This window comes from Erinaceus europaeus, chromosome 2 (assembly GCF_950295315.1).
Source record: "Erinaceus europaeus chromosome 2, mEriEur2.1, whole genome shotgun sequence".
NCBI lineage: Eukaryota > Metazoa > Chordata > Mammalia > Eulipotyphla > Erinaceidae > Erinaceus > Erinaceus europaeus.
In genome coordinates this window covers 119,127,211-119,151,929 of record NC_080163.1, presented here as the reverse complement: position 1 = coordinate 119,151,929, position 24,719 = coordinate 119,127,211, and the positions used below count along the sequence as shown (strand labels likewise).

General features: G+C 48.9%; 1 protein-coding gene across 1 annotated transcript in view; it reads right to left on the bottom strand.

Annotated features, from left to right (window-relative positions):
* Positions 1-702: 702 nt before the first annotated feature.
* SLC7A5 (solute carrier family 7 member 5) overlaps positions 703-24,719 on the bottom strand; it is a 29,946-nt gene continuing 5,929 nt past the window's right edge. Inside the window, exons 2-10 of the mRNA XM_007531425.3 lie at positions 18,729-18,854; positions 10,097-10,202; positions 9,357-9,401; positions 8,808-8,931; positions 8,119-8,222; positions 7,138-7,234; positions 5,547-5,696; positions 4,154-4,331; positions 703-2,645 (exon numbers count right to left, since the gene is read on the bottom strand). Coding sequence (XP_007531487.1) covers positions 2,590-2,645; positions 4,154-4,331; positions 5,547-5,696; positions 7,138-7,234; positions 8,119-8,222; positions 8,808-8,931; positions 9,357-9,401; positions 10,097-10,202; positions 18,729-18,854 — 986 coding nt within the window. The 3' untranslated portion in view covers positions 703-2,589. The remainder of the gene's footprint in view (positions 2,646-4,153; positions 4,332-5,546; positions 5,697-7,137; positions 7,235-8,118; positions 8,223-8,807; positions 8,932-9,356; positions 9,402-10,096; positions 10,203-18,728; positions 18,855-24,719) is intronic.

Sequence of the window (24,719 nt, the reverse complement as noted above, 5' to 3'; positions counted from 1 at the left end):
CCAAAATACCAGGTGGGACTCAGAATGGAAATGACACATGTCCTTCCCTGACCTCTGCTACAGGTAGCATCACTGCTAAGCACCTCCCACACCCTCAATTTGGGACTTGGAGTCTATCTTTTCTATGTCTGTGTGGACTATAATGTGAGTTGTCAGCCAGGTGTGCCACCATCTGGGCCCTGGGATTTGGATTTTTCCCTCCACCATTCCAGTGATTCCCACCAGGATCCTGACCTCCTTTTTTTTTTTTTTTTTTTTTAATTTTTTAAAAATTAATTTTCCCTTTTGTTGCCTTTTAATTTTTTTATTGTAGTTATTGATGTTGTTAGATAGGACAGAGAGAAATGGAGAAGTGAGGGGAAGACAGAGAGGGGAAAGAAAGAGAGACACCTGCAGACCTGCTTCATCGCCTGTGAAGTGACTCCCCTGTAGGTGTGGAGCCGGAGGTTCGAACTGGGATCCTTGCGCTTCATGCCATGTGTATTTAACCCACTGCGCTACTGTTCAACTCCCCCCCTGACCTCCTTTCTAGCTGTCCTTACCCACTGGGTACGTTATATTCCCAAATAGAGGCTACCAAGTCAAGCTTCCCAGGTCACAGACCATTGCTGGCGAATGAGGAGCAATCATCTCCCAGGGGAGGACCTCAGAAATGTCTCTGTACCCAGAATTTGACGCTAAAGAAAGGACAACTTGCACCACTTATAATTTCAATTGCTTTCTTTAAAAACAAAGATACCCACACACACACCAAAAACAAAAACAAAAACACTCCCCACTCTGAACCAGCCAAGTGTAACAGTTTAGCCATTAGCAAAATACACACCTTGAAGCCACACAAGCAAGTCATTGCAACAATGGGGTTCCAGCCAGCCGGAAGCACACAAACACATCACTGACAGTATCTTTAAATTAGTGAGACATTAGGATTGAATAAAGAGCAGCATGACTGAACAAAAGTTGGTTGTGTCAGGTCTGGTTACATGAAATAAAAAACCACAACTGTGGACGCTCAGACACTTTTCAGTAGAGTGAGTGATCAGGGAGTGGGGTCTCTGGCAGAGTTGGGGCATGGGGCTTAGGAGAAATGAGGCCAGCAGGCATGCTGGCTCAGCAGGTATGACTGGGGGTGTGTATATGTCTGTCTTCCGAAGAGGCAACATGATTGCAAGAATCCCACATATATACAGCCCACTTTCCACAGTGATTTGACAGCCCAGATGTGGAAGAGACACATTCCACAAAACACTTTTCATCTCTCAGACTGTCCAGCTCAGTCTCTGTGTGAGAATGGAAATAAGAGACTCCAGTACGCTCTATAGAGGTGACTGCAATTCCAACAAGGAGCCCCAGGATGAGTTCTCAGGAGGAAACTTCTGTAATGGTTTGGGTCCCCAGACCAACCCTGTCCCTACAGTACAAAGCAGTAGGGATGTCTGGTTGATGCCTTTACAGCCTCAATGCCCAGACCCTCCGCCCACCACCCTCCACTCTTCCCCTGTACCTGTTAGGTTTTGGGGGCCCATCAGACTCTGTGTGTGTGTGTGTGTGTCTGTCTCAGCATCTGGGTGGGTACCAATGTTTCCCCTGGGGCTGGCATATTGCTCACCCACCTGTAGGAAACACTGCATCCCCCAGTGTTTGTGCCTTTGTGTCTGGGTAAGATGGTACGGTCAGTTGCCATTCCGGGGTCTGGTGTCCCTGGGAACTTGTCCCATAACGCAGCCCTGTTCTTTATATCCTGGCACAGTCTGTGGGGTAAAGATGTTTGAGACCAGCTGCCATACCCACCCTCTAGTGCCCTCTGCTCCCCACACCACCAACGCAGGCAGTGGGTGTGGGGAGCAGCTTTCTGTTGGGCTAGCATCAGAGTCAAGTCTATGTTCTTCCTACAGGCCTCCTCCAAAGGCAGCCCCTGGTCTCGGGTGGTAGGAGGGAGCTATCAAAGGTCTTTAAGGCAAAGAGACACATAACACAGGATCCATTCTCATGTCACTACCCCTACAACAGAAGACAAAGTCAGGTGCGTGCGTGTCTAGCTGAGGTCCAGTAGTGGGTGGAGTCCAACATTAGGCTCCGTCTCCTGTGTTACCTGGGGCTCAGTGGCTCATTTGGGGTTGGAGTGTAGGCTCCCAGGACCCTCCTGCCCCAAATCCTGGGAGACTCCTAGAATCTACAGTCCTTCTCAGGCACATCAAGCTGTAGGCAGGATCTAGAGGAAAAGACTCCCATTTCCCTGACCGTTACATCTTAAAAAAAAAAAAAAAAAAAAAGGTCATCCTGGTGACCCAAATTTAAGTTAAAAAAAATAATAACATAAACAGAGGTGGAGAGGGCAGTGAGGGCCCACAAAGTAGATCCGTGGTGGGCACAATGCTGGCCTGTTAGACCAACACTGGCACACTGTACACCTTGGAAATGGAGGGCTCAGCGTTGGGAAGAAAGTCGTACCGGCGTTCATGGTGGCCCTACCGGCCTGGGCTCAGTGGAGCTGCCTGGATGATGGGCTGAATGGCTTTTCAGGGATGAATTGTTGTTTGGAATCATCTTTGTGTGTTTACTTTTGGGCAGCTTCCTGCCTCAGCTGAATTATGTTTCCTGAGGGACCACCTGCATGAGCTTCTGGCACAGGACAGTTGTAGAAACTGCAAAAAGGATAGAAAACTGAGTTACTCCAGGTTATAAGAGCACATGCTTCCTTGCTTTGGACATGGCATTGGGGACCTTCCTGCTGGGGACTGTGGTCTGTAGCTCTTGGTAACAATTTCTTGTAGTCAACAGGGCTTTACCACTCTGAGCTGACTTTTTTTTTTTTAAAAAAAATTTATTTTCCCTTTTGTTGCCCTTGTTTTTTTTTTTTTTTATTGTTGTTATTGATAGGACAGAGAGAAATGGAGAGAGGAGGGGAAGACAAAGAGGGGGAGAGAAAGACAGACACCTGCAGACCTGCTTCACCACCTATGAAGTGACTCCCCTGCAGGTGGGGAGCCAGGGGCTCAAACCGGGATCCTTAGGCCAGTCCTTATGCTTTGCGCCATGTATACTTAACCTGCTGCATTACCGCCCGACTCCCTCTGGGCTGATTTTTTTCAGATAGAAATGGAGACACCATGGCACCACCACGGGGCCCCAGTAAAGCCTCACACCTGGCTTGTAAGCATAGAAAAGCAAGTGTCGGCAGGGGTAGATAGCATAATGGTTATGCAAAAAGACTCACAAAGTCTGAGGCTCCAAAGTCCCAGGTTCAATCCCCTGCACCACCATAAGCCAGAGCTGAGCAGTGCTCTGGTTTAAAAAAAAAAGCAAGTGTCTTCCCAGTTGAGCTATCTCCTAGGCTCCTAATGGACTTTCAAGTCAGCTTGAGTGGTATGGCCCAGGAGTTGCCAACATGCAGGGCACTGAGTCGCCTCTCCCCACTGTTTCAGGCCCAGAGGTTATTATGGTGGGCCACGCTAGCCTGGGACAAGAGTCTGATGGTGCCTTCCTTTGGGATCACACACAGGCCACCCCTGGGAGGATACCTGGGCCTAGGGTGCAGGACCAAAAGGAATGCCCAAGCCAGACTCTTCTGCACTCTCTGGGGAACTGCTTTGGACTTTGATTCTAAAGATGGGTGCAAGGATCTACACTGGAGGGAAGAGCTACTGAAAGGGCTAAGGGTCCTTATTATAAACAGGGGCTCACCAGAGTCTGGGGATAGTCCTTCTGGAGTTTTTACAAATATGGGGATACAAGGTGCTAAGACCCATAGGCACTACCATGCTAATGGCTGCTCCTCAGAGTTGGGCTCATGGGTAGCTTGAGGGGCCCCCTGTGACCATCTTGCTCTTTGTTCTCCTTCTGCCTTTCTAGGTCAGCCTCTGTGTTTAAGCTGGCGACAGACGATGGGATCTCCTTACTTGGAAAAAGCAGCCTAGTTTTCTGGAATCCTTGTTCTGAGAGATTAGCTAGTGCCAAGCTGAGCATCTTAGCCCTGAAATATGTAGGCCACATGCCATGGAGCCTGTGTCTGGCTTGCCTCTGTGGACTCTAGGGTCTTGCTCTCACTGTACTGCTACTGGGGGTGGGATCTGGGGGAGGGGAGAAGGGGGTGCACACAGCACTAGTGGAATGCAGGACAGAGCCAGGGAGGCTACAGCCGGGAGATACTCACAGATACCCTGGAGAAGCCACTTGGGCTTATTCTTCCACCAGACTCCAATGAAGTAGACAGGTAGCCCACTGAGGATTATGGCAAAGCCTATGCCGCACTCCACAGGGGTCTTCCAGAAGGACACAGCAATTAGGAAGAGGCAGGCCAGGATGAAGAAGACTGGGAGGGCCAGGTTCACCTGGGAATGGAAAGGCAGCTTGAATACTGGCCTGGATGCCAGGCAGCTGGTCATTACCACCACCACCCTTCCTGTCCTAGTCACCAGCCCCAACTACAGCCACCCTCCCCCTTACTAGTGAGTCACCACAGAACACACCCTCTTATACCTCCCCCATCACTTTCCCAAAATTTATAGGACCTGTGGTTCTGAGTCAGTCTATATGAGAAAAGGCCCTGGAGGGTTAAGACCCAGCCTGTGTGTCCTCTAACCACAGTCACCAGGCACAGAAAGGGTGACTATGAATGGAAACACCCAGTTTGGTTCTTCAAGGATTCAAAGGGAGGACTGACTTCAGTGACTCCCACATCACAGGGTAGAATCCTCCCACAAACAAACCATCCTAGTAGGGGCTGGCGCCTCTGGGAAACCATGGCCACCCAGTGTGAGGACCCTACCTACTCAGAGAGCCCTGTGTGGGTGGCTGACCAGCCTGCATGGTTTGGGGCCCACAGATCCTCGTGGCATAAATGCAACCCCTGTCCCCAGAGCCTTGCACTGAGGATCCCTGGGCTTTGTGGCTGCCATCTGTCCACATGCAGACAGGTTATCTACTGAAGATGGCCAAAGACCAGGGACAATTAGGGTCCCACTCAGCCCAGAATACATGCCAACCCTCCCCCCTTACATGCTAGGTGACATAGCCACAAGCTACTAGATGAGGACCAGAAGCTTCTGTTCTGAGGCCACTCCTAGGCCTCCACATTCCCCTGTCCCTGTCCTTGAGACCAGGGCTTCAGATATCACACCTGACACAATCCTGTCCTGCCCTCCCCCCCACCCCGCTAGTGGCTAGTCAGGCCCTGCATCACCCACCACGTATTAATGCAGGTCTTAACACTACTTATTCCCTCCAGCTACAGTGTAAGTATGAGGAAGTCGGGCACCTGAGGATATGTTTTGCCTTTTGGGATCATGTATTCAGTGCTAAAAGGGCCTCCCATAAGCAGGAGAACTGAGTTGAGAGACCCCTCCACACATCATGCCTTTCTCTTGCTCCCTTCTCACCAGAACTGTCTGGAGAAGGTACCCTTAACCTAGGGGAGAAAGGCAGGAGAGGTGCAAGCACAGAGAACAAGGACGTGTCAGGGTTTGAGGGGACACCTGCCCTTCCCCCGAATGGCCGGAATGCCTGCTGCAGGTCTGGCTGCCATCTGCAGGTTCAGGCAGCCTCACCTTGATGGGTCGCTCCATCTCGGGCTTCTTGTAGCGGAGCCAGAGCATGCCGATGATGGCCAGGGCTACGCACAGCCAGTTGAAGAAACTGAAGAAGTTGATGACGGAGAAGATGTCAGTGGAGAAGGCGTACAGCAGAGTCATGGCGCACTGAAAGCAGAGATAGTGGCTGTGAGCCCTGATGCCAGGGGGATGGGTGACAGCATAGTTCATGCCAGTGTAGGAACCTGGTAAGTAGTGTGAGGGAGTATGCAAGCTTACAGTCGGGAAGGTGGCACAGTGGATAAAGCATTTGGACTTCCAAGCAGGAGATCGCAAATTCAAGTCCTGACATCATATATGCCAGAATGATGCACTGGTTCTCTCTCTTCCTGCCTATCTCATTAATAATCCAAGTTCTCGGAAAATAGGGGAAAGTACAGCAGGGAATGGTCAAGGTTTCTGCATCTCAAGAAAGAGGTAAGAACTGCTCTGGAGTAGAGGGGGCCACCCTGCTGAGGGTCACCAAGCTCACATCCTGGCCCCCAATGGAACTTTCACACAGGATGGCAGCCCTCAGTGCTGCTACCTCAACTATAGCCTCTTAGAACCCTGAGCTGGGCTCCAACTGAGCTGCCCTGGGTTCCTGATGAAATGGTGAGAACAAGTGGTTTTCAGTTCAGCCACAGGGATTTGGGGTGAGACATCACACAGCAACAGAGAACAGTATGCATGAATTAGCCTGGTAAGTGCTAACAAACTGGAGGAGAAAAGCCTGTGTGATGAGATCTTATTAAGGAATAAGGGGATGGGAAGAAGCAAAATGGTTGTGCAAAAGATTCTCATGCCTGAGGCTCTGAGGTCCCAGGTTTAGTCCCCAGCACCACAAGCCAAAGCTGAGCAGTGCTCTAGTCTTGCTCTCTGTATCTCCTATTAAAAATAAATAAAATTGGGAGTTGGGCGGTAGTACAGTGGGTTAAGTGCACATGGCGCAAAGCACAAGGGCCAGAGGAAGGAATCCTGGTTCAAGTCCCCGGCTTCCCACCTGCAGGAGGTCACTTCACAAGTGGTGAAGCAGGTCTGCAGGTGTCTATCTTTCTCTCCTCTCTCCGTCCTATCCAACAACAACAGCTATGACAATAATAACAACTACAACAAACACAACAAGGGCAACAAAAATGGGAAAAATAGCCTCCAGGAGCAGTGGATTCGTAGTGCAGGCACCGAGCCCCAGCAATAACCCTGGAGGCAAAAAAAAAAAAAAAAAAAGAAGAAGAGAAAGAAAGAAAGAAAGTCATTTGCTCATGGGCCTCACCCACCCTTGTAAACATATCCACAAAGCTCTGGGGAGGCACTGAGCTGAGACACTCCACAAACACAGCTTCCTTGGGGAGCAGGGCTTGTGCCCCACACCTGCAGACTGTCTGATCTTCCTCACAGCCACCAAGTATCATTTTTAGAGTTCTAAGCACCCTTTGGTGTTTAGTGAAGCACAACAGAGGAAATGCTCCTGCTCACTTATCTAGCACTCAATCTCTGCCTTTGCTACACAGATGACGCTCTAATTAGATAGCCCACAATCTCCCCCACTCCCCAAACCACACCTGCTCACCGTGAACACAAGGGAGGGCATAGGAGTCAGAAGCTGCGGATGAATCATGGAAAGGATAGAGGGCAAGTGGCCCTCCCTGGATCCCACGAAGAACAGTCTAAGGACAAAAAGGAGAGTGCATTAATCTCATCTTGTCCCCTGCAAACCCAGGCTGTGTGGGAGCAGGAGAGCTGGTCCAAGTAAGAGACTATGTCTAGTGCCAGGCAGAGTTGGAAGTGGGGATCTACTTTCTGCCATCTTTCTGTGTCACCACAATGGTGCCCATGAATGTCCTGGCCAATATTCTGAAGAGCATCAGCAATGCCAAAGAGGCAAATGCCTGGTTCTTATTAATGCTCCAAAGTCACTGCTCTATTTCTAACTGTGATGATGAAGCCTGATCACACTAATTTGAGATCATTAATGGTCACAGAGCTGGGAAAAATTGTTGCGAGACTCACTGACAGATTAAACGTGTGGAGTGATCAGCTCCAGCTTTGATATGTAACTCAAAGATCTAGAATAATGACAAAGTAACATGATCCCATCCCATCAGTTTGGTTTCACTGTTCTGACAAACTCAGATGGCATCATGGATCATAAAGCAAGACAAAAACAAACACACACACACAGAAGGGGAAATCCTAGGATTCTTTTTTCTAAGAATGTAATACATAAGTGCAAATATAATTCCTGAATGGGGGGGGGGGGATCCTTCCTTCTGTCCATTACTCTCTGTATCCTTGTCATACGAGCTGGTAGGGGAGGCGGTTTACAAAGAGGGAGGCACACAAGCTCTTCCCCCGCCCCCCTTGGAAAGAGTACAGAGGGAACAGTAGAGTCTGGAGGGACCCAGCAGTAGATCCTCTGGGTGAGGTTGGGGAGCTCATGACTTCTTTACTCCAGGACCACTCAGATATTTTGACAAAACTTCTGAAGCCCAGGGGCAACAGTACATGCAGACCACCCTGTAAGTCCCACCTCAGTGACAGTTGGCCTTACCTGGAGGATGTGAAGAGGGACCCATTGACGGAGCCAAAGCAGGACAGGCCCACAAAGACAGGAATGATCCAGGACATGACGCCCAGGTGGTAGTTGCCGAAGTCCTAGAGGGAAATGGAGAGTGAGTGGTGTGGGTCTGCCATGGCACCAGGCCAGACAGCACACTACCCTCCATATGTTCTCCATGAGGTTCCTGCATGTGACCTCCTGAGGCTGAATTGTGGTCATAGAGACAAGTCCATCTTTAGAGTGGCACCCCATTCCTCACCTTTCCACCATGTCCCCTGAGCATGCCTCAGCGCCAGGTCCTTCTTCCCACCCAACATCCATTCCATTAGAGAACAATGTGCTACAGACCAGCCTGGATCTAGCCCAGGCTGAATTTGGGGGTAGGGGGTGGTGGTAACAGGACACAAACTGGTGGGGAATCCTTACCTGCTGAGTCCCCATGTTCCCTACTGAGTCTCCCTACTAACCCACTTTAACAACCCCCACAATAGACATACTTTACTTGCCAATATAAAACCAGTCCAGAGTGCCACCTGGCATCAGAACTGCTAAGACCCCAAGAGTCTCAAAGTGTATCTCTGAGTTAAAAGTGTGGCTAGCTGACTGGGGGTAGGTCTGCTCTGTGTCAGGGTCTGGGGGCCTCTCAGTGACCCATCCTAGGATGACAGGTGAAGTCTTACCACGGCCACAGCCTCTGAAGTCAGCATCTGCTCAGTGGAGAGCGTGGTGAAGTAGGCCAAGTTTGTGAGCACATACACCAGAGTGACAATGGGGAGGGAGATGATGATGGCCAGGGGCAGGTTTCTGAAAGAAATGGGAGTAGAGTGAGAAAGAGGCCCAGGCTAGGAGCCTGGTGCCCGATCCTGCCCCTGTGACTAGTCTAAGCTTGGGAGGGGAGGGGGTGCAGACAGTCACAAGCACTGGTGAGTGGCTAGATGGCTAGAAGTTAGCAGCATCTAGTCTTGTGCAGGGTGAGAGCCTGGGGTACTAATTCACATGGTCTTAGTTTCTCAATTGTGAAATGGGAAGTTTGACCCATTCTCAGCATAAAACCTTGTTCAGAGCCACAGAACCACTGTGAGGCTGGTTTGGGGCAGAAACCAGCTCTATTCTACCACCCCCCCTACCCCCCCACTACATGAGCCAAACCCCAATGGTTCCCTACAGAGGCCCTGAGCTGGGCTCCTTCCCTTTCTACAGAAAGCAGTTATCTTCACTCACATACATACCGGTAGGGGTTGATCATCTCCTCTGTGACAAAATTCAGGTAGTTCCTAGAATATAGAGAGGAGTTGGACTAAATCAGATTCATCCATAATCAGCAGGGAAATGGAGAACCTGCATCTACTACCCAGGGCTCTTGGGTGGTGGTGGTGGACCTACTGTCACAGTAATAGTATTGACCCCAAAAGAAAACCAGTGCCCACCCCATGGGCCTAAACCACCCTTGGCTGGGTGAACTCCAGGCACAACTAGCACTAGGGTAAATGTGGAATCCATCTGGCCCCTCCTCAGTACAAGAACACTCAGAGCAAGAGACCTCCTGGGCAGTCCTGATGGGATTCCTGTCTGTGTTAAGTGCCTGCCATGTAGACCAGGGCAACCCATCAATTTTCCAGCACCACACCATAGGGCAGGGGTACAGTATTCCTGATCCTGTACAGCAGAGACTCAGGAAAACAAAATGTTGGAAAGTCCCAGCAGGAAGCTGCAGTTGGGTATTGGCTCCAGTGGGGAGAGGGCAAAAGCAGCCAGGCCAGTTCTGAGACCAGATGGATTCCACTTGTTCATCTGCAGGGCTTTCCTCAGAGGCCAAGACACAGCTAAAACAGCGCTTATTATGTCCTGTTTTTCAGGATTTATAGGGCCCGGAGCAGCCAACAGCAGGGCTGCCTCAAACGGCCCCAGTTTCTGAGACTGGGCTTTCTGAACACCTGGGGCCCAGTTCATGACAGTTTCTGGAACATACCATCCCCCGTAAGCAAAAAGGCCGCTGTACAACGCCAGCACAATGTTCCCCACATCCAGGTTGGTGCCTTCAAAGGAGAACTGGGGATCCAGATTGGAAACATCACCTGCCAGATGTCAAACAGACAGAAAGGAATACAGAGTTAGTTTTGCACAGAGATCTTAAGTTCTGGAATGTTCCTAGAGCAAAAAAAAAAAAAAAAAAAAGTGATGGCCCAGAATGTTGTCCATACTGAACATTTTCCACTGTAACAAATTAAAGTAATATGTTCTGGGAGGCGGTGCAGTGGATAAAGCATTGGACTCTCAAGCATGAGGTCTGAGTTCAATACCAGGCAGCACTTGTACCAGAGTGATGTCTGGTTCTTTCTCTTTTTCTTTCTATCTTTTTTTTTTTCCCCTCCAGGGTTATCAATGGGGCTCGGTGCCTGCACTATGAATCCACTGCTCCCAGTGACTATTTTTTTCCTTTTGTTGCCCTTGTTATTATTTTTTTGTATTATTGTTGTTATTGCTATTTGATAGGACAGAGAGAAATCAAGAGAGATGGGGAAGAGAAAGATAGACACCTGCAGACCTGCTTCACCACCTGTGAATTGACCCCCCACCACTGCAAGTGAGGAGCCGAGGGCTTGAAGTGGGATCCTTACACGGGCCCTTGTGCTTCGCATCACATGCGCTTAACCCACTGTGCCACCACCCAGTGCCTTCCTCCTGTCTTTCTCATTAATAATAATAGTAAATTGAAGTCTCCTGCTGAGCTGCCTTTCCCACCTTTCTCAGACACAGTCTGGGGCAGGGATCAGTCACAAAGATGGCCAACCTATTCTACCTATAGAGAGGGTGGAATATAGTCCCCCCATAAGACCCTTGCTCACAGGGAAGGGGGGCATGGCCTTTACAGCTTAACTATTCAGAGTCCTACTATTCATTTATGCCCTGAATGTTCATGTTAGCAGAAAGGGGCCTTCAATCTGATTATACTGGAGAATTCTGTTGGCCCCATGATGCCAGCTCCAGAAAAGGACCTGGGTTTGAACTGCTATAAGCCCACTGACAGAATCCAGAGCTTTCAAACTAGTTTTCTTGTCTATGTATTATTACCCCAGAAAGCAGACTACACCCCCACAGTGTCTGTCCTGGTACATGACCACACATCATAAAACCACATAGGCTCCAGAGCCTCTCCCACAGATCAGGGCAGAGTAGGCCTCCTAATACGTGTATGTGTGGAGGGGTGGTGGTGGTGGAGGAGGGTCTAGTCCTTATTTCAAAGAGGAGGGTTTAGTCCTTATTTCAAAGAGGAGGGTTCTTCTAGTTCTTCCAGGTTCTAGCTCCAAACATGGCTTTCTCTACTGTTTCTTCTGTGTCTTACAGGAACTTAGGCTACCTTAATCCAGGGTCATTTCATCTGGACCCTTCCCTTAATTACATCTGCAATAACTATTCCCCTCCTCCTACCCCAGTCCCACCCAATAATGGGTATAATGAAGTTTCTGATGAATATGTCTTTTAGTGGCCACCATTCAATCCAGATCAGTTGGGCACTATGAAATGTGGGTGTCTCCATGGCCTCCCCACCATTCAGTGAAAGGTTTGATCACCCCTGAAACAGACCTGTGAAATTTGCAGAGGGGGCCTGTGTATGAGGGTGGGGTAGGGGGTGGTCACACAAAAACCTTATTGTTTCTCCCATTGGGGCCTGCACTTCACAGGTAGAACACGGTTTTCCTGTGTTATATACTGAGATGGGGTCCTTTCAAGTGGGAAGCAGACAGACTCCCAGATACTGCTCTAGGCCTGACTTCTTTCAATGTTCTATACACCTGAGACAACCCACCAGGTGTGTTCCATTCTTTGATCCTTATCTTGAGCTCAGATGTGAAGAGTATTCAAGAACTGGCACATCTGGCTAAGTACACATAGCAGGAGGTGCAAGGACCCAGGTTTGAGCCCCCTAATCCCCACCTGCAGTGGGGATGCTTCCCATGTAATAAACAGATCTACAGGTGTCTATTTTCCTCTCTCCCTCTCTATCACCCGCTCCCCTCAATTTCTCTGTCCTATTGAATTAAAGAAAAAAGAAAAGAAAAAAAATGGCCGCTGGGTGCAGTGGATTCCTAGTGCTGGCACCAAGTACCTATGACAACCCTGAAGGCAAAAAATTAAAGTTAAAATGTGTGTGTGTGTGTGTGTGTGTGTGTGTGTGTGTGTGTGTGTGTATTCAAGAGCCACCCCTCCTGAGTAGGGCCAGGTCAGTGTTCAGGAGACTTAAAGACTGTCTGTCTCTGGGACATAGTAAAGAAGGCATCCCATCTCCAGGTAAGGAAGGTACCTCCCCAGAGGCCCCAGGCTCAGGTTGCCATCACAGAAAGATAGGAAACACGTTCTAGATGCCAGAGTACATAGGGCTTGTCTTGGCCCAGGACAAGGAGTCACTTCGTAGGTGGAGGTAGGGGTATGACCCAAATGGGAGGTCTCAGACGACAAAGTGCCAGGCAGATAGCATACCTGGCCTATGTGTACCCCATAACCAGGGCAGACACAATAACTACCATCTCCACCATACCCTCAAAGCTAGTTTCAAGCTTGTTTTTTTCTTACCACCAGAGTTACCAATGGCACTTCAAATCCACCATTCACTGTGGCCATTTTCCCCCTTTCCCTTTCTTCCTATTTTTTTTTTTTACTGAATAGGACAGACAGAAACTGAAGGGAGGGAGAGATAGAAAGGGAGAGAAGGGAGCCAGGCAGTACTGCAGCGGGTTAAGCGCACATGGCGCAAAGCACAAGGACTGGCATAAGGATCTTGGTTCGAGCCCCCGGCTCCCCACCTGCATCGAAGTCGCTTCACAAGTGGTAAAGCAGGTCTGCAGGTGTCTATCTTCCCCCCACCCGTCTTCCCCTCCTCTCTCCATTTCTTTCTGTCCTGTCCAACAACAATAATAACTACAACAACAATAAAAAACAAGGACAACTCAATTGGTCCAACCTCTGAGGAGAACAGTCTGGAGAACTCTCAGAAGGCTAGAAATGGACGTACCCTATGAGCCTGCAATTCCTCTCCTGGGGATATATCCTAAGGAACCCAACACACCCATCCAAAAAGATCTTTTTTTAAAATTTATTTTTATTTTTTATTTTTATTTATTTATTCCCTTTTGTTGCCCTTGTTGCCAAAAAGATCTTTGTACACATATGTTCTTGGCAGCACAATTTGTAATAGCCAAAACCTGGAAGTAAACCAGGTGTCCAACAACAGATGAGTGGCTGAGCAAACTGTGGTATATATACACAATGGAATACTACTCAGCTGTAAAAAATGGTGACTTCTCCATTTTCAGCCGATCTTGGATGGACCTTGAAAAAATCATGTTGAGTGAAATAAGTCAGAAACAGAAGGATGAATATGGGATGATCTCACTCTCAGGCAGAAGTTGAAAAACAAGATCAGAAAAGAAAACACAAGTCGAACCTGAAATGGAATTGGCATATTGCACCCAAGTAAAAGACTCTGGGGTGGGTGGGTGGGGAGAATACAGGTCCATGAAGGACGATAAATGACATAGTGGGGGTTGTATTGTTAAATGGGAAACTGGGAAATGTTATGCATGTACAAACTATTGTATTTACTGTTGAATGTAAAAGATTAATTCCCCAATAAAGAAATAAATTAAAAAAAAAACAAGGACAACAAAAGGGAAAATAAATATAAAAAAAAGGGAGAGAAAAGAGACACCTGTAGACCTGCTTCAATGCTCATGAAGCTTCCCCCAAGAGGTGGGAAGAGGGGATCAAATCCAGGTCTTTGTGCATGGTAACATGTACATGTAATCCAGTGTGCCACCGCCTAGCCCCCTTCAACCTATTTCAACAAAGAGTTCTCTTGACACTCTGGGCATACACAGAATGAACAACAACCCTATACCCCCATAACACCCAGCCCCCATGGAGCCCTATCTTCCTGGTGCCCACATTCCCAGGAAGGTAGCAGGAAAACAGAATGGGTGAGACAGGTAGGTCCTCCAAAGGGAACCAACCAGGGCTTTCCCTGGGAAAAGTGGACAGGGCATTAGGCTCCCATTCTCCTTTGGTCTTCCATAGGCCTCAAAGCCTCTCTGACATGCCATCTAAATGGAAGGCCCTGGTCACTGTCTCATCCAGATCTCAGCCCTGCAGCAAACTGAAAGGTCACAGCCTTGGGAACCCAGCAAAGCCTGCCTCTTACCTACAGAATCCCCTCCTGGGTTGTTAGGGTGACAGCATTCAAAAAGGTTCATAGGTGTTGCATTCAGAGAAGCTAGCCTGAATTCCTGTGTTAGGCAGCCTGTGTTACATGGCCATAGGAATCATGACACAGAAGGCTCCCATACCCTCCCAGCTAGTACCTATGGTTGGTTTACTCTGTGTGATAGCTGGGGAGGGTGATAGGGCATGGATGGGCATAAGTCATCTTAAAAGGATAGGCAGGTGCCTAGGAGATGGTGTAGTGATTAGTTTTGGACTTGAAAGCATGAGGTCTTGAGCTCAATCCCTGGTAACAACATATGTGAAATGATGCTCTGACCTCTCTTACATTAGTAAGTATACGTAAAGCAAAGGACTGAGAGGGCTTCAAGATGGCCACTCCCATTCCCTGATGCTGTTCTGTCTAGTGGACTGAGCACCTCTGGGAATGGGTGGGGGCAGAAGTGGGAAAGGACCCAAGTTCTAGTCTTTTGATTTCTTTCCTGAGGCTGGCACAAGTCTGTGGCTTCTAAATCTGTGGACTCTGGATGCTGAGTGAGCACGCTTGTGTAGGGCCCACACAAGAACTAAGTGGGAAAGGATCAAAAGAACATCCAGAGGAAGATAGGCAGCCTCCCTTCATTGTGGCTCTGTCATCAAAACTGCCTCCGGGGGAGGGCCCTGTATCTGCTATGGGATCTGGTGCTCTCAGCACTCAGCAAGGAGCAGACCCGCCCATGGACACCAGCCATCAATGGTCCTGCCCTGCTCCAGGAGAAATCAGCCTCAGCTGTGGTGTGACCCTGGGTTCCACAGAGGCTCTACTGCAGGCTCCCATAACGGGAGGCACATAACATGACTGTTCCCTCCCTGCAAGAAGAAAACTGAAGCAGAGCACCTGCTCCTGATAGGGATGAATGAGCTAGGCCCTGATGACCACCACATCCTGCAAGAAGATACAAACAGGTGCTTCATTTTTTTTTCTGGAGACAGCAGGAGGTGGACAAGGGACACCCTCTTCCAAGTGCTTCTAGAGCAGAATCCTGTCACTGGGCAGGTCTTCTTTTTCTCTTTCTCCTTCTTCTTCTAATCTTCATTTACGTATTGGATGGAAATATCCAGAAATCAAGAGGGAAGGGGGTGATAGAGAGAGACAGAGACACCTGTAGCACTGCTTTAACACTGGCAAAACTTACCCTTACAAGTGGGGACTGGGGGTTCGAACCTTAGTCCTTGCACATTTTAACATATGCGCTCAGCCAGGTGCACCACCAGCTGGCCCCATGGGGCAGGTCTTGATAACACCCCAGATCACAAAGGAAGAAAGTGAAGACCAAGATATAGAAGGGGCTCACACAAGGGATGCTGTTTCCCCCTCCCAGCCTGTTTCTTCCCCCCCGCAGAGCTGGGTACCCAATCATGAAACTTTCCCCTCCATCACCTCACCTCTCCTGAGACACCTATCACCAACCTGTGTTCCTGATCTTGGGGAGGATGGGGAGACGGCCCTTTCCCTGGGAGCTCTAGCACCCTGGGACTCTATTAAGAGACATGCCACCAGACCAGACCCTGGGGTCCCACTAACATAAGAACCAGAGGCAAGAATGAAGTGATTCCAGTCAATCTCTAGTCTTGAGGACATTCGGTCACTCACAGTCTGACTCGCTTATCCAAACAGGTTACAATTTGAAGGCTCTTCATGCCTCCCACACCTCTTTCACCTGGACACATGCCAGGGCACAAAACACAGTCCTTACCACACTGAAGTTCCAGCAGTTAGGACTAACGCCCCTAGGGCTTGGGTATCCTGCTGGGGAAGGAAGAGTTTCCCCGTAAACTTTTTAATTTTTTTTTTTTCTAAATCTACACAACTGCCCTGTTTTCTCTATTTCTCCCAGCTGGCTTTCTGCTGGACTAAGACACAAGGAGCCATTGTGTGTCCTCCTGGCGGGTCCTAAGTATGAGTGGCATGCCTTCCGCACCACTGCACCAACACCATTCTCCTATGTGAAAAGACAAAAGCAGTGGGGAAGTGGCAGGTGGAAATATCCTAAGTTTAGTGCCTTGCAATATGCCCATGGCTTCCATTCACCCCCTTCCAGGCACTTCACAGCCTGGTTCTTCCAATCCAATGCCACCACGACTATACTGTCTCTCCCTTCCCCATTCCCCCCAGTGTCTTGTCATGGATATTTAGATGTGAAGCAACAGGTCTGTCTCCTCTTCTAAAAATGCTGTGAGGAAATTCAGACCTCGTTCCCAGATGCCAAGTACAATATACTGACCCCACAGAGCCTAACCCAGAACCCACAGAGCTGATGGAGCCCCCCCTTCCAAAGCCCATAGTGCCAAGCAGAATCAGAGAAGGACTGCTTCAAGGACAAGGGACTGAGAGGTTTAGGTGATGAAGAGAGTGCATGGGCTGGGTCAATCCCAGCACAGTACAGCCCTCACAAAGGGGACCTGGGATCCAGCAGAATGCCTGCATGGAAAACAAAGTCAGAACATACTGTGGGAGAAAGAGGTCACCATCTTTAACAATGTGTTATCTGAGAGGGGAGGTATTCATTTGGGAACAAACATGTCTCTTGAAGGCAAACAGGAGGCAGGAATTTTGCAGACGCTGCATTGGATCCCAAGTACAGACTGGAATTGCCAGGGGGAGGATGCTTTGGATGGCAACAGAATTATAAACATATTATGCATTCAAGCCAAACAAAAGCTCTCTGCTATCCACACTGATATTTGTGTTTACAAAAAAAATCAGGTTCCTCCTTCCATTCCTGTCTGTCTGCTTCTAGTTCTATCAGCCAAGCAAATATCTTCATCAGCAAATCTCCTAGTAGATAAGCATTTTCCAGGGGCAAAGTCCACTGGGCACAGATGTGTGGGGGGTGGGGTCATTTCCTTCCACCCATGAGCACTAACAGCTCTCCATCTCCATGAGTCCTGTGTAGGTGGGTAGGTGTTCTCAATCACTCCCTTAAGACAGTTGGCCATCACTTCTGAGGCCTGGAACCCAGCCCAGCAAGGGTTCCTGAACTCAAGAAGAAAACAACAGGATAAAGGACTATTTGCAGGAAGATGCTGGAGTCTGCAGTCTCAGGATGGCTGAGTGGGAGCTCCTGAAGCAACAAGGAGGAAGACAGCTTCCAGGCCATCAGCCGTACCTGATGGACTCACTCAAAGAGGCTGTATCAATGACTTCCCAAAGGACCTGCCACCATCAAGGTGGAGTCTCACTCCTGCCCCCCAGGATAAGTAGAGTTCCTGACTAGTGGCCTGGATACAGTGCCACGTGGAAACTGGGCACAGCTAAAGGATACTTGGTTTTTGCTATATTTAATAAAGACTGCTTGTCACCCAGATGTATGCTTGAACTTTACTTGGTCAGTGTAGACTGGCACCATGATAGCCCCATGTGCATCCCACTCTCCTGAACCATGAGTGTCCCCTATAAAACCCCCAGGTCTGAGAACACTCAGTTTGCGTGGAGTAGTACAGTGTTCACATGGTCAGGAGGGAGTACCTCCCAGAATTATACAAGAGGCATTTTGTTATCACAGGCTCAAGCTCAGGTAGGTGGGGAACCACTGGGATACACGATAGAGTCCTGCTGGCTGAGGGCGGGGGGCCAAGAGGTCCCAAAGTTTGTGAGGGTGTAGGTGTTCCCATGAGAGGTGTTGAGCTGCCTCCAGTGGCACCTGACTCAGCCACAATGCCTTGAGCGAGGTGAATAAAATAGTCCCTGATAGTCCTCAAGCTTATAGTGGGGAAAAACAAAACACCTGTAGTGCTATATGGAGGGTCAAAAAGACCAGCAGTATTCTATAGTATCCTGGGGGAGAAATTCATCCAAAGCACCACTGTTCCTGTACCTGGGAACCTCCTCTCTACTGTGCTCATCATGTGACCTGAGCTCTCATGTTAATGCCTCCTTACCTCAACTTTGTAGGAGTCTGTGGGTAATGGGTCAGGATTTAAAGCAGATAGAGCAGATGATCACTTCCCACCTGCCACTGAGATAGTGTGACCACTCTGATTCACTCTATGCCAGCATGACTGATCCACAGGCTAAGGGCACCAGAGAATGGGGACCCTCACCAGGTGGTGGCTCACCTGGTTGAGCACACACAATACAGTGTGCAAGGATCCAGACTCAATCCTCTCATCCCCACCAGTGGGGGGAAAGCCTCACAAGTGGTGAAGCAGGTCTGCAGGTGTTTCTGTCCCTCTCCCTCCTGTCTCAATTTCTCTCTGTCTCAAATAAATAAAATACAAAAAGAGAGAGAGAGAGAGAAAATGGGGACCCTCCCACCAACAACAACAAACACACACACACACACACACACACACACACACACACACACGCAGGACAGCTATCAGGGCCCAGGGCCCAGACTCACCTTTCCCAATCTGGATGAAGCCAAGCAGAATGATCAGGGCCAGTGCCAGGAGTTTGGCAGCAGCAAAAGCATCCTGAACACGTGTAGCAGCCTTCACACTATAGCAGTTTACCGCTGTGAGCAGCACTGAAGAGAAAAGATGTTGGTGAGATCAGTCAACAAGAAAGACAGATTGAAAGGAGACACCCTCCTCCCATGGGATAGTTCCTATGAAAGCACCAACACTGGCGGGCAGGGACTCTCATTTTTAGGGACTCGTTTTAGGGAACTGGATAGTTCTCAAGATCCAAGGTCACAAAGCTGAGAATCACAGGTTTTCAATTTTCAAAGGAGCTACAACCCTAGATGTCCTTAGGTTGTTATTAAAGAACTTGCTTTATGAATCAATTCCAAGCTACCAAAGGAACAACATACCTTTCTTCTTTCTCAGTCAAATAAAGGAAAATAAAATAAAACAAGAGAACAAGCAAAGTCAAATAAAGAATCTTCTGTCTTAGATTGCAGAACTGAATTTATCAAGGGAGGTGGAGTGGGTAGAAAGTGGGAGGGAGATTTGGACTGTGATGGAGGGTGAGGTTGGTGATACATTTTAAGGAGGTAAGACATTGTATTTCTGGAACAATTATAGTCTTATGAACCAAAGATACCTCAAAAACAAAACTATTAGGAAAAAAGCAGCTAGCTGAATGTCTAAACACAGGTATTGCATTCACTCGGGCTCTGATGCCACATGTACAGAAATGGTGCTGTTAGTTTATTTCTAAAATAATTAAAACCAAAGGTATGGATCGCACACATCCTCTTCCCAATTTCACTATCACTCAAACTGTCTTAGAAACACGTTATTTGTCACCATGTCTCACCTTGATGAAAACCTGCCTTCTGGGCCTGCCTGAAATGCTGATGGTTAAATATTCACCAGGCAGTTCTGTGAGCAGCCTCTGGTCACACCCCCCCCCACACACACACACACCCATACTTGCTGCTCTACTTCAGGAGGCTGCAGGCAGGTAAGGTGGTCTGGAAAGGCTTTTCCCTCCAGACAGAACTAACCTACTACTGGCTTTCTTTCCCAGCTAAAATAATCACATGTAATTTTACAGTGAGGGTTTGGTCTCAGAGAAATAAATGCCTGCTAGTTAATTAGCTGGATGAGACCGTTCATGTAGAAGGAAAACAGGAAGTCTCTGCATGTGCTCAACAGGATTACGGCCTGGTTCACCCTACCTGCTTACCTCTTCGGGAAATTTGCTGTCGCTTTAATAATAGCTGCTGCCGCAACAAAGTTTTTTTCCATGCTTAAAGTTGGCTGATGCAACAAGAAGACCCAATACTGGGCACTAAGAAAACTCAGGCTAAAAACCATTTCAAAAATAGTTGCTTTTAGTGATCATTCTTAAGAGTTGGGCTGAGTGGTTGTGGGCCCCTCTCAGTTCCTCAGGATTCAAGCATAGCTCAGGAAGGCAGGCTCAGATAGTCATATGCTGGACTCAGTCTCCCCACCCCCACTGCTGGGTGGGCCCAGGTGCAAGTCCTGGGTTTCTGGAGCTGTCTGGCATCTCCTTATAGAACTTGAAGGATGGGGAGGAGTTACGAACTTCCCCTTCCCTGTCTTCCAGGAAATTCTCCTGCAATCCTCCCTAGCCCCCACCCACCCCAGAACTAGGCTATTTATTTCCCGGCCAGGGGGCCCCAAGGGGCCCCAGTAAAGCGTGGGCAGGCTCGGTGACACAGAGAAGCCAGTACCTCCAGCTCACCTCCTCCACGTGTGAGTGACTGACTAGCCTCATGGCTTTCCGGATGCAGCAAGAGGCTGGAGGATTGCATCACTCACCCATTCATGCCCGAGGGAAGGAGGTGTGGCCAGGAAGCAGAGGCGGCCCCTCCTCCAGAGGCCACCACGCAGGCAGGCTGATTCCTTTCAAAGCGGAGTCAGGACAGTTCTACTGTCCCCTAGGCTGAGCTTGCCCTGCTACTAGGGTGTCCACAAGACACAAGGAAAGCTGGGGCTACCTTTATTTTCACAGATTCAGGCACGAGAATGGGAGGTATCTGGCACACCTTAGAACCCCAACCAGTGAACTGTCTACCATGGGAGGGGGTTGGGGGAAGATTCAGTTCCATCTCTCTTCCCCCTCCCCCATAGTAACTCTAACAGGAACAAAAGATGCACACCCAGCCCTGCCCAGATCTAGCCAGCTGTTCCTGCCACAGTAGTCCTGAGCCCTCCCAACAGGTGTGGAATTGCTGTTCTAAATCACAATAGATTCAAAGCCAGGCCCCACCCCTAAGGGGAGGAGGCACAAAGGGCTTCAGATGACACACTGAAAAAAAGACTGAGTAATATATTAAGGTGACATTTTACATTTACTGGCTCTGGCTGATAAGTAAACAAGTGCTTTGTTACAGCCTCCACTCCTCCAGTTTTTTTTTTTAATTTATAAACAAAACACCACTTTAAATAAATATACCCAAAGCTGGCAAGGGAATCATCTCAGAACCACCTTTAAACGTCTGCCCCACCCACACGTGGAGTCAGGTTAGGAAACACCACTGTAGGTTCCATTGTTGGTTACTGCAACCCCTCCTGGGGAGGGAGAGGGAGAGGAGGAAGAGGAAGGACTTGTGTTGGAATTACTGAGGATGGGGCAGCCCAGGCCCCATCTGCCCCCAAGCTGTTGATAAAGGCAGGGCACCGCCAGGAGGGTTTCCTGGCTGGAAGCTGGCCCTCTCTTAAGTATGCTGTGCTCATACTGGGTGACAGGAGTGGGATGATACAGCTCATTCCACCCTCACCCCCACCTCTGGAAAGGTCCTGAGCTCCAGGTTGCTGTGGAAAGTCAGGAACCTCCACTACCACTACCTCCTCATCCTGTAGAGTCCCACCTTTGCCCCCTCCCCAGGACTGGGAAGGCCACCCTTGTACCAGGCCTCCTGGGCTGCTCTCCACACAGTCCTCAAGGACACAAGGTTAGAATTTGACCCTGAGATCAGATTCCTCAAGTTGAGGAATCTGTAGGCCCCAATGTAGTGACTCCACTAGGATCTGTTACTTCTGATATCCTCTCATGGCTTCTCTGAGATCTGCCCTGAGCATGGGGTGCCCTGGGGTGTTACACACCCCATCCAGAGTGGTAGCCCCAAGGTGTACCCTCACAGCATCAATGTTGCCAGAAAGTGTTCATTCAGGCAGGGTGGGACTCACAGTGAGGCTGTGGACAGAGGAGTGACTAAGCCACCCAAAGGTCCCTCCCTAACTTGGCCACACCTCACACCCCAGAAGCAGTTATCTCCATGTCCAGGCCACCCCACTTCCTGAAGGAATGCATCAGGAATGTTACCTGTAGCTCCACATCTGCCCTACAGGGGGTGGGGGAGGGGTTCACTGGCTCCAGAGTAAAGTAATGTGGCTCATCTATCTCAATAGAGGCCTGAAATGCAAATGAAGCCTGTTTCCATTTTAAAACACTCCCAAACCACAAAAGGCCTCCAAAATCCATTTCCCTTCCCAACTGTGGGTAAAACAGAATTTAACTGGCTAAAGGGATTAAGTGAATGACAATAACATCAGCAAGGGCTGGGAAGATAACATCCTGGTTATGCAAGACTTTCCTGCCCATGGCTCTGAGGTCCTGGGTTCAATCCCTGACACCACTGTAAACTGGAGCTAAGCAGTGCATACACTGAAATTAGATGATACCAAGAAGACTAGCATAGCCCCTGTGTTCCAACTTTAAAATATCAGTAAAAACTCTACCTGATGTATACTCAACCACCCGTTCATCCAGAGCTCAGAGAGGTGGTTAAAAGGGGAGGGGCAGTGTTGTACCCAGTTACATGCACAGAGTACTATCTACAAAGACACACCGTAAGAACCAGGTTTAAGCCCCTCTCCCCACCTGCACCAGGCACACTTTGAGTGGTGAAGCAGGTCTGTAGGTGTCTATCTCCCTGCCTCTCAATTTCTCTCTGCCCTATCAAATAAAGAAAAGAGAGGGAGAGAGAAGGAGAGAATGGCTGCCCAGAGCAGTGGATTCAGTAGTACCAACAATAACCCCAGTGGCAATAAAAAAAATAAATAAATAAAAATAAAAGAGGTGGCAAGTAGTGAGGGATGTTGCAAGGATGGCTGACTCTAAACTTCCCCAAGCCTTCTGCTAAGTCAGATCTAACACTAGAGGAAAAAAACCTGCTGGCCTATTACTTACCAAAAATCTGTCCATGGATAATGAGTGTAGAGCTGTGCAAACCGTTCAGATGGACCCCATTATTCCTCTATTGGCAAAAGCTGCTCCTCCCTCTCTACCCATTGCTAGGTGGGGTTGTGAGGGCGGAAATACCTGGCTTCTGCCTAGAAGCAGTAGCCTAAAACTGGGCTAAGTGGAAGGAAATTTTACTGGCCCTAGGAATATTATGGAAGACAACCCCACTCCCCTCTCAAATGTGCCTCTATCCCATAATAAATTAGTTAATTTAATTTAATTTTAAAAAAGAAAGAATGGGGATTAGGCAGTGGTGCATGTGGATAAGCACAAACTACAGTGTGGAAGGACCCAGGTTCAAGCCCCTGCAGGGGGAAAGCTTCAGGAGTGGTTAAGTAGAGCTGCAGGTGTCTATCTCTCTCCCTCTCAATCTCCCCCCCATTTCTCTTTCTCTCCAATAGTAAATAAATAAATTAAAAAAAAAAGATGACAATAAAACCAGCAAGGGCAGCAAAAGACCCAAGGCTCTGAGGTTCCAGGTTCAACCTCTGGCACCACCATAAACAAATGGGATGATTTGAGTCACCCCACCTGCCAAGCTTGGTGGCACACTCATGCACTATTTGGAGCCTGAGCCTAGTGACATAGGTTCTGCTGTCCCCCCCACCCTTGTTACCTAGCAACTCTGTAGGTGTTCAGTGGACAGGAGAGAGTTTAATCATTATCCAGATATCCTGAGTAGGGTGTGAATCTCCAGCCACCCCCCCCAAAAAAAAAATAGCCTCCCAGCATTTCGTCACCTCCAGTATGGACTGCTAACATCACTAGCAGAATGGATCTCACTGGAGAGTCCTATGGATCACTAGGTTCAATAAACAGCTGAACCAACAGGGAGAACACCCACACACACACTCAAGTTAGGCCACTGAGTTGTGACTTGCTATGTGATAATGGGTTAGTCATTCAGTGTCTCTAGGATCCATTCCTCATCTGTTAACTGGAGGAGTGGGAGGTGGGGAGGGGGAGGGTTTCCCCATTCTATTGAATAAACACAGTTACTGGCCTGACTGCAGATAGCCCCCTCCTGAGGCAGACTGGTTCAGGGAAATCTCCCCTGCCCCTCACAGGTCCAAGATCCTTCCCCACAGCTTTGGGGGCATTCTGAAAGGTCTCTCCTCCCTGAGCACACAGACTTGTATTATACTGTCTCTGCCCTATCCTGACTCTGAAAAACCAGTCTAGAGAATAGAGAAGCCCAGCTCCGGTTTCCAGGCCACTGTCCAGAGAGCTCCTAAGATAGTCAGGGTCCAGGGCCTTCCTGACAGGCTGACAGGGTCTCCTAAAAGGAAGTCAATTGAAGATGCAACATAGTAGACTGGGGGTCCTGGAGACAATAGGCAGTGTCCTCAGTTCTATGCAGGCCACATAGATATGTCACTAAGTGGGGGGGGAGGGGGGGAGAGGGGGTAGCACAGCGGGTTAAGCACACGTGGCGCCAAGCGCAAGGACCAAGGACCGCAGTAAGGCTCCAGGTTCAAGCCCCCGGCTCCCCACCTGCAAGGGAGTCACTTCACAGGCGGTGAAGCAGGTCCGCAGGTGTCTTTCTCTCTCCCTCTCTGTCTTCCCCTCCTCTCTCCATTTCTCTCTGTCCTATCCAACAACGATGACATCAATAACTACAATAATAACTACAACAATAAAACAACAGGGGCAACAAAAGGGAATAAATAAAAAAAATATGTCACTAAGGTCTGGATGACTCAACTCAGAGTATGGGATCTGGTTGCAT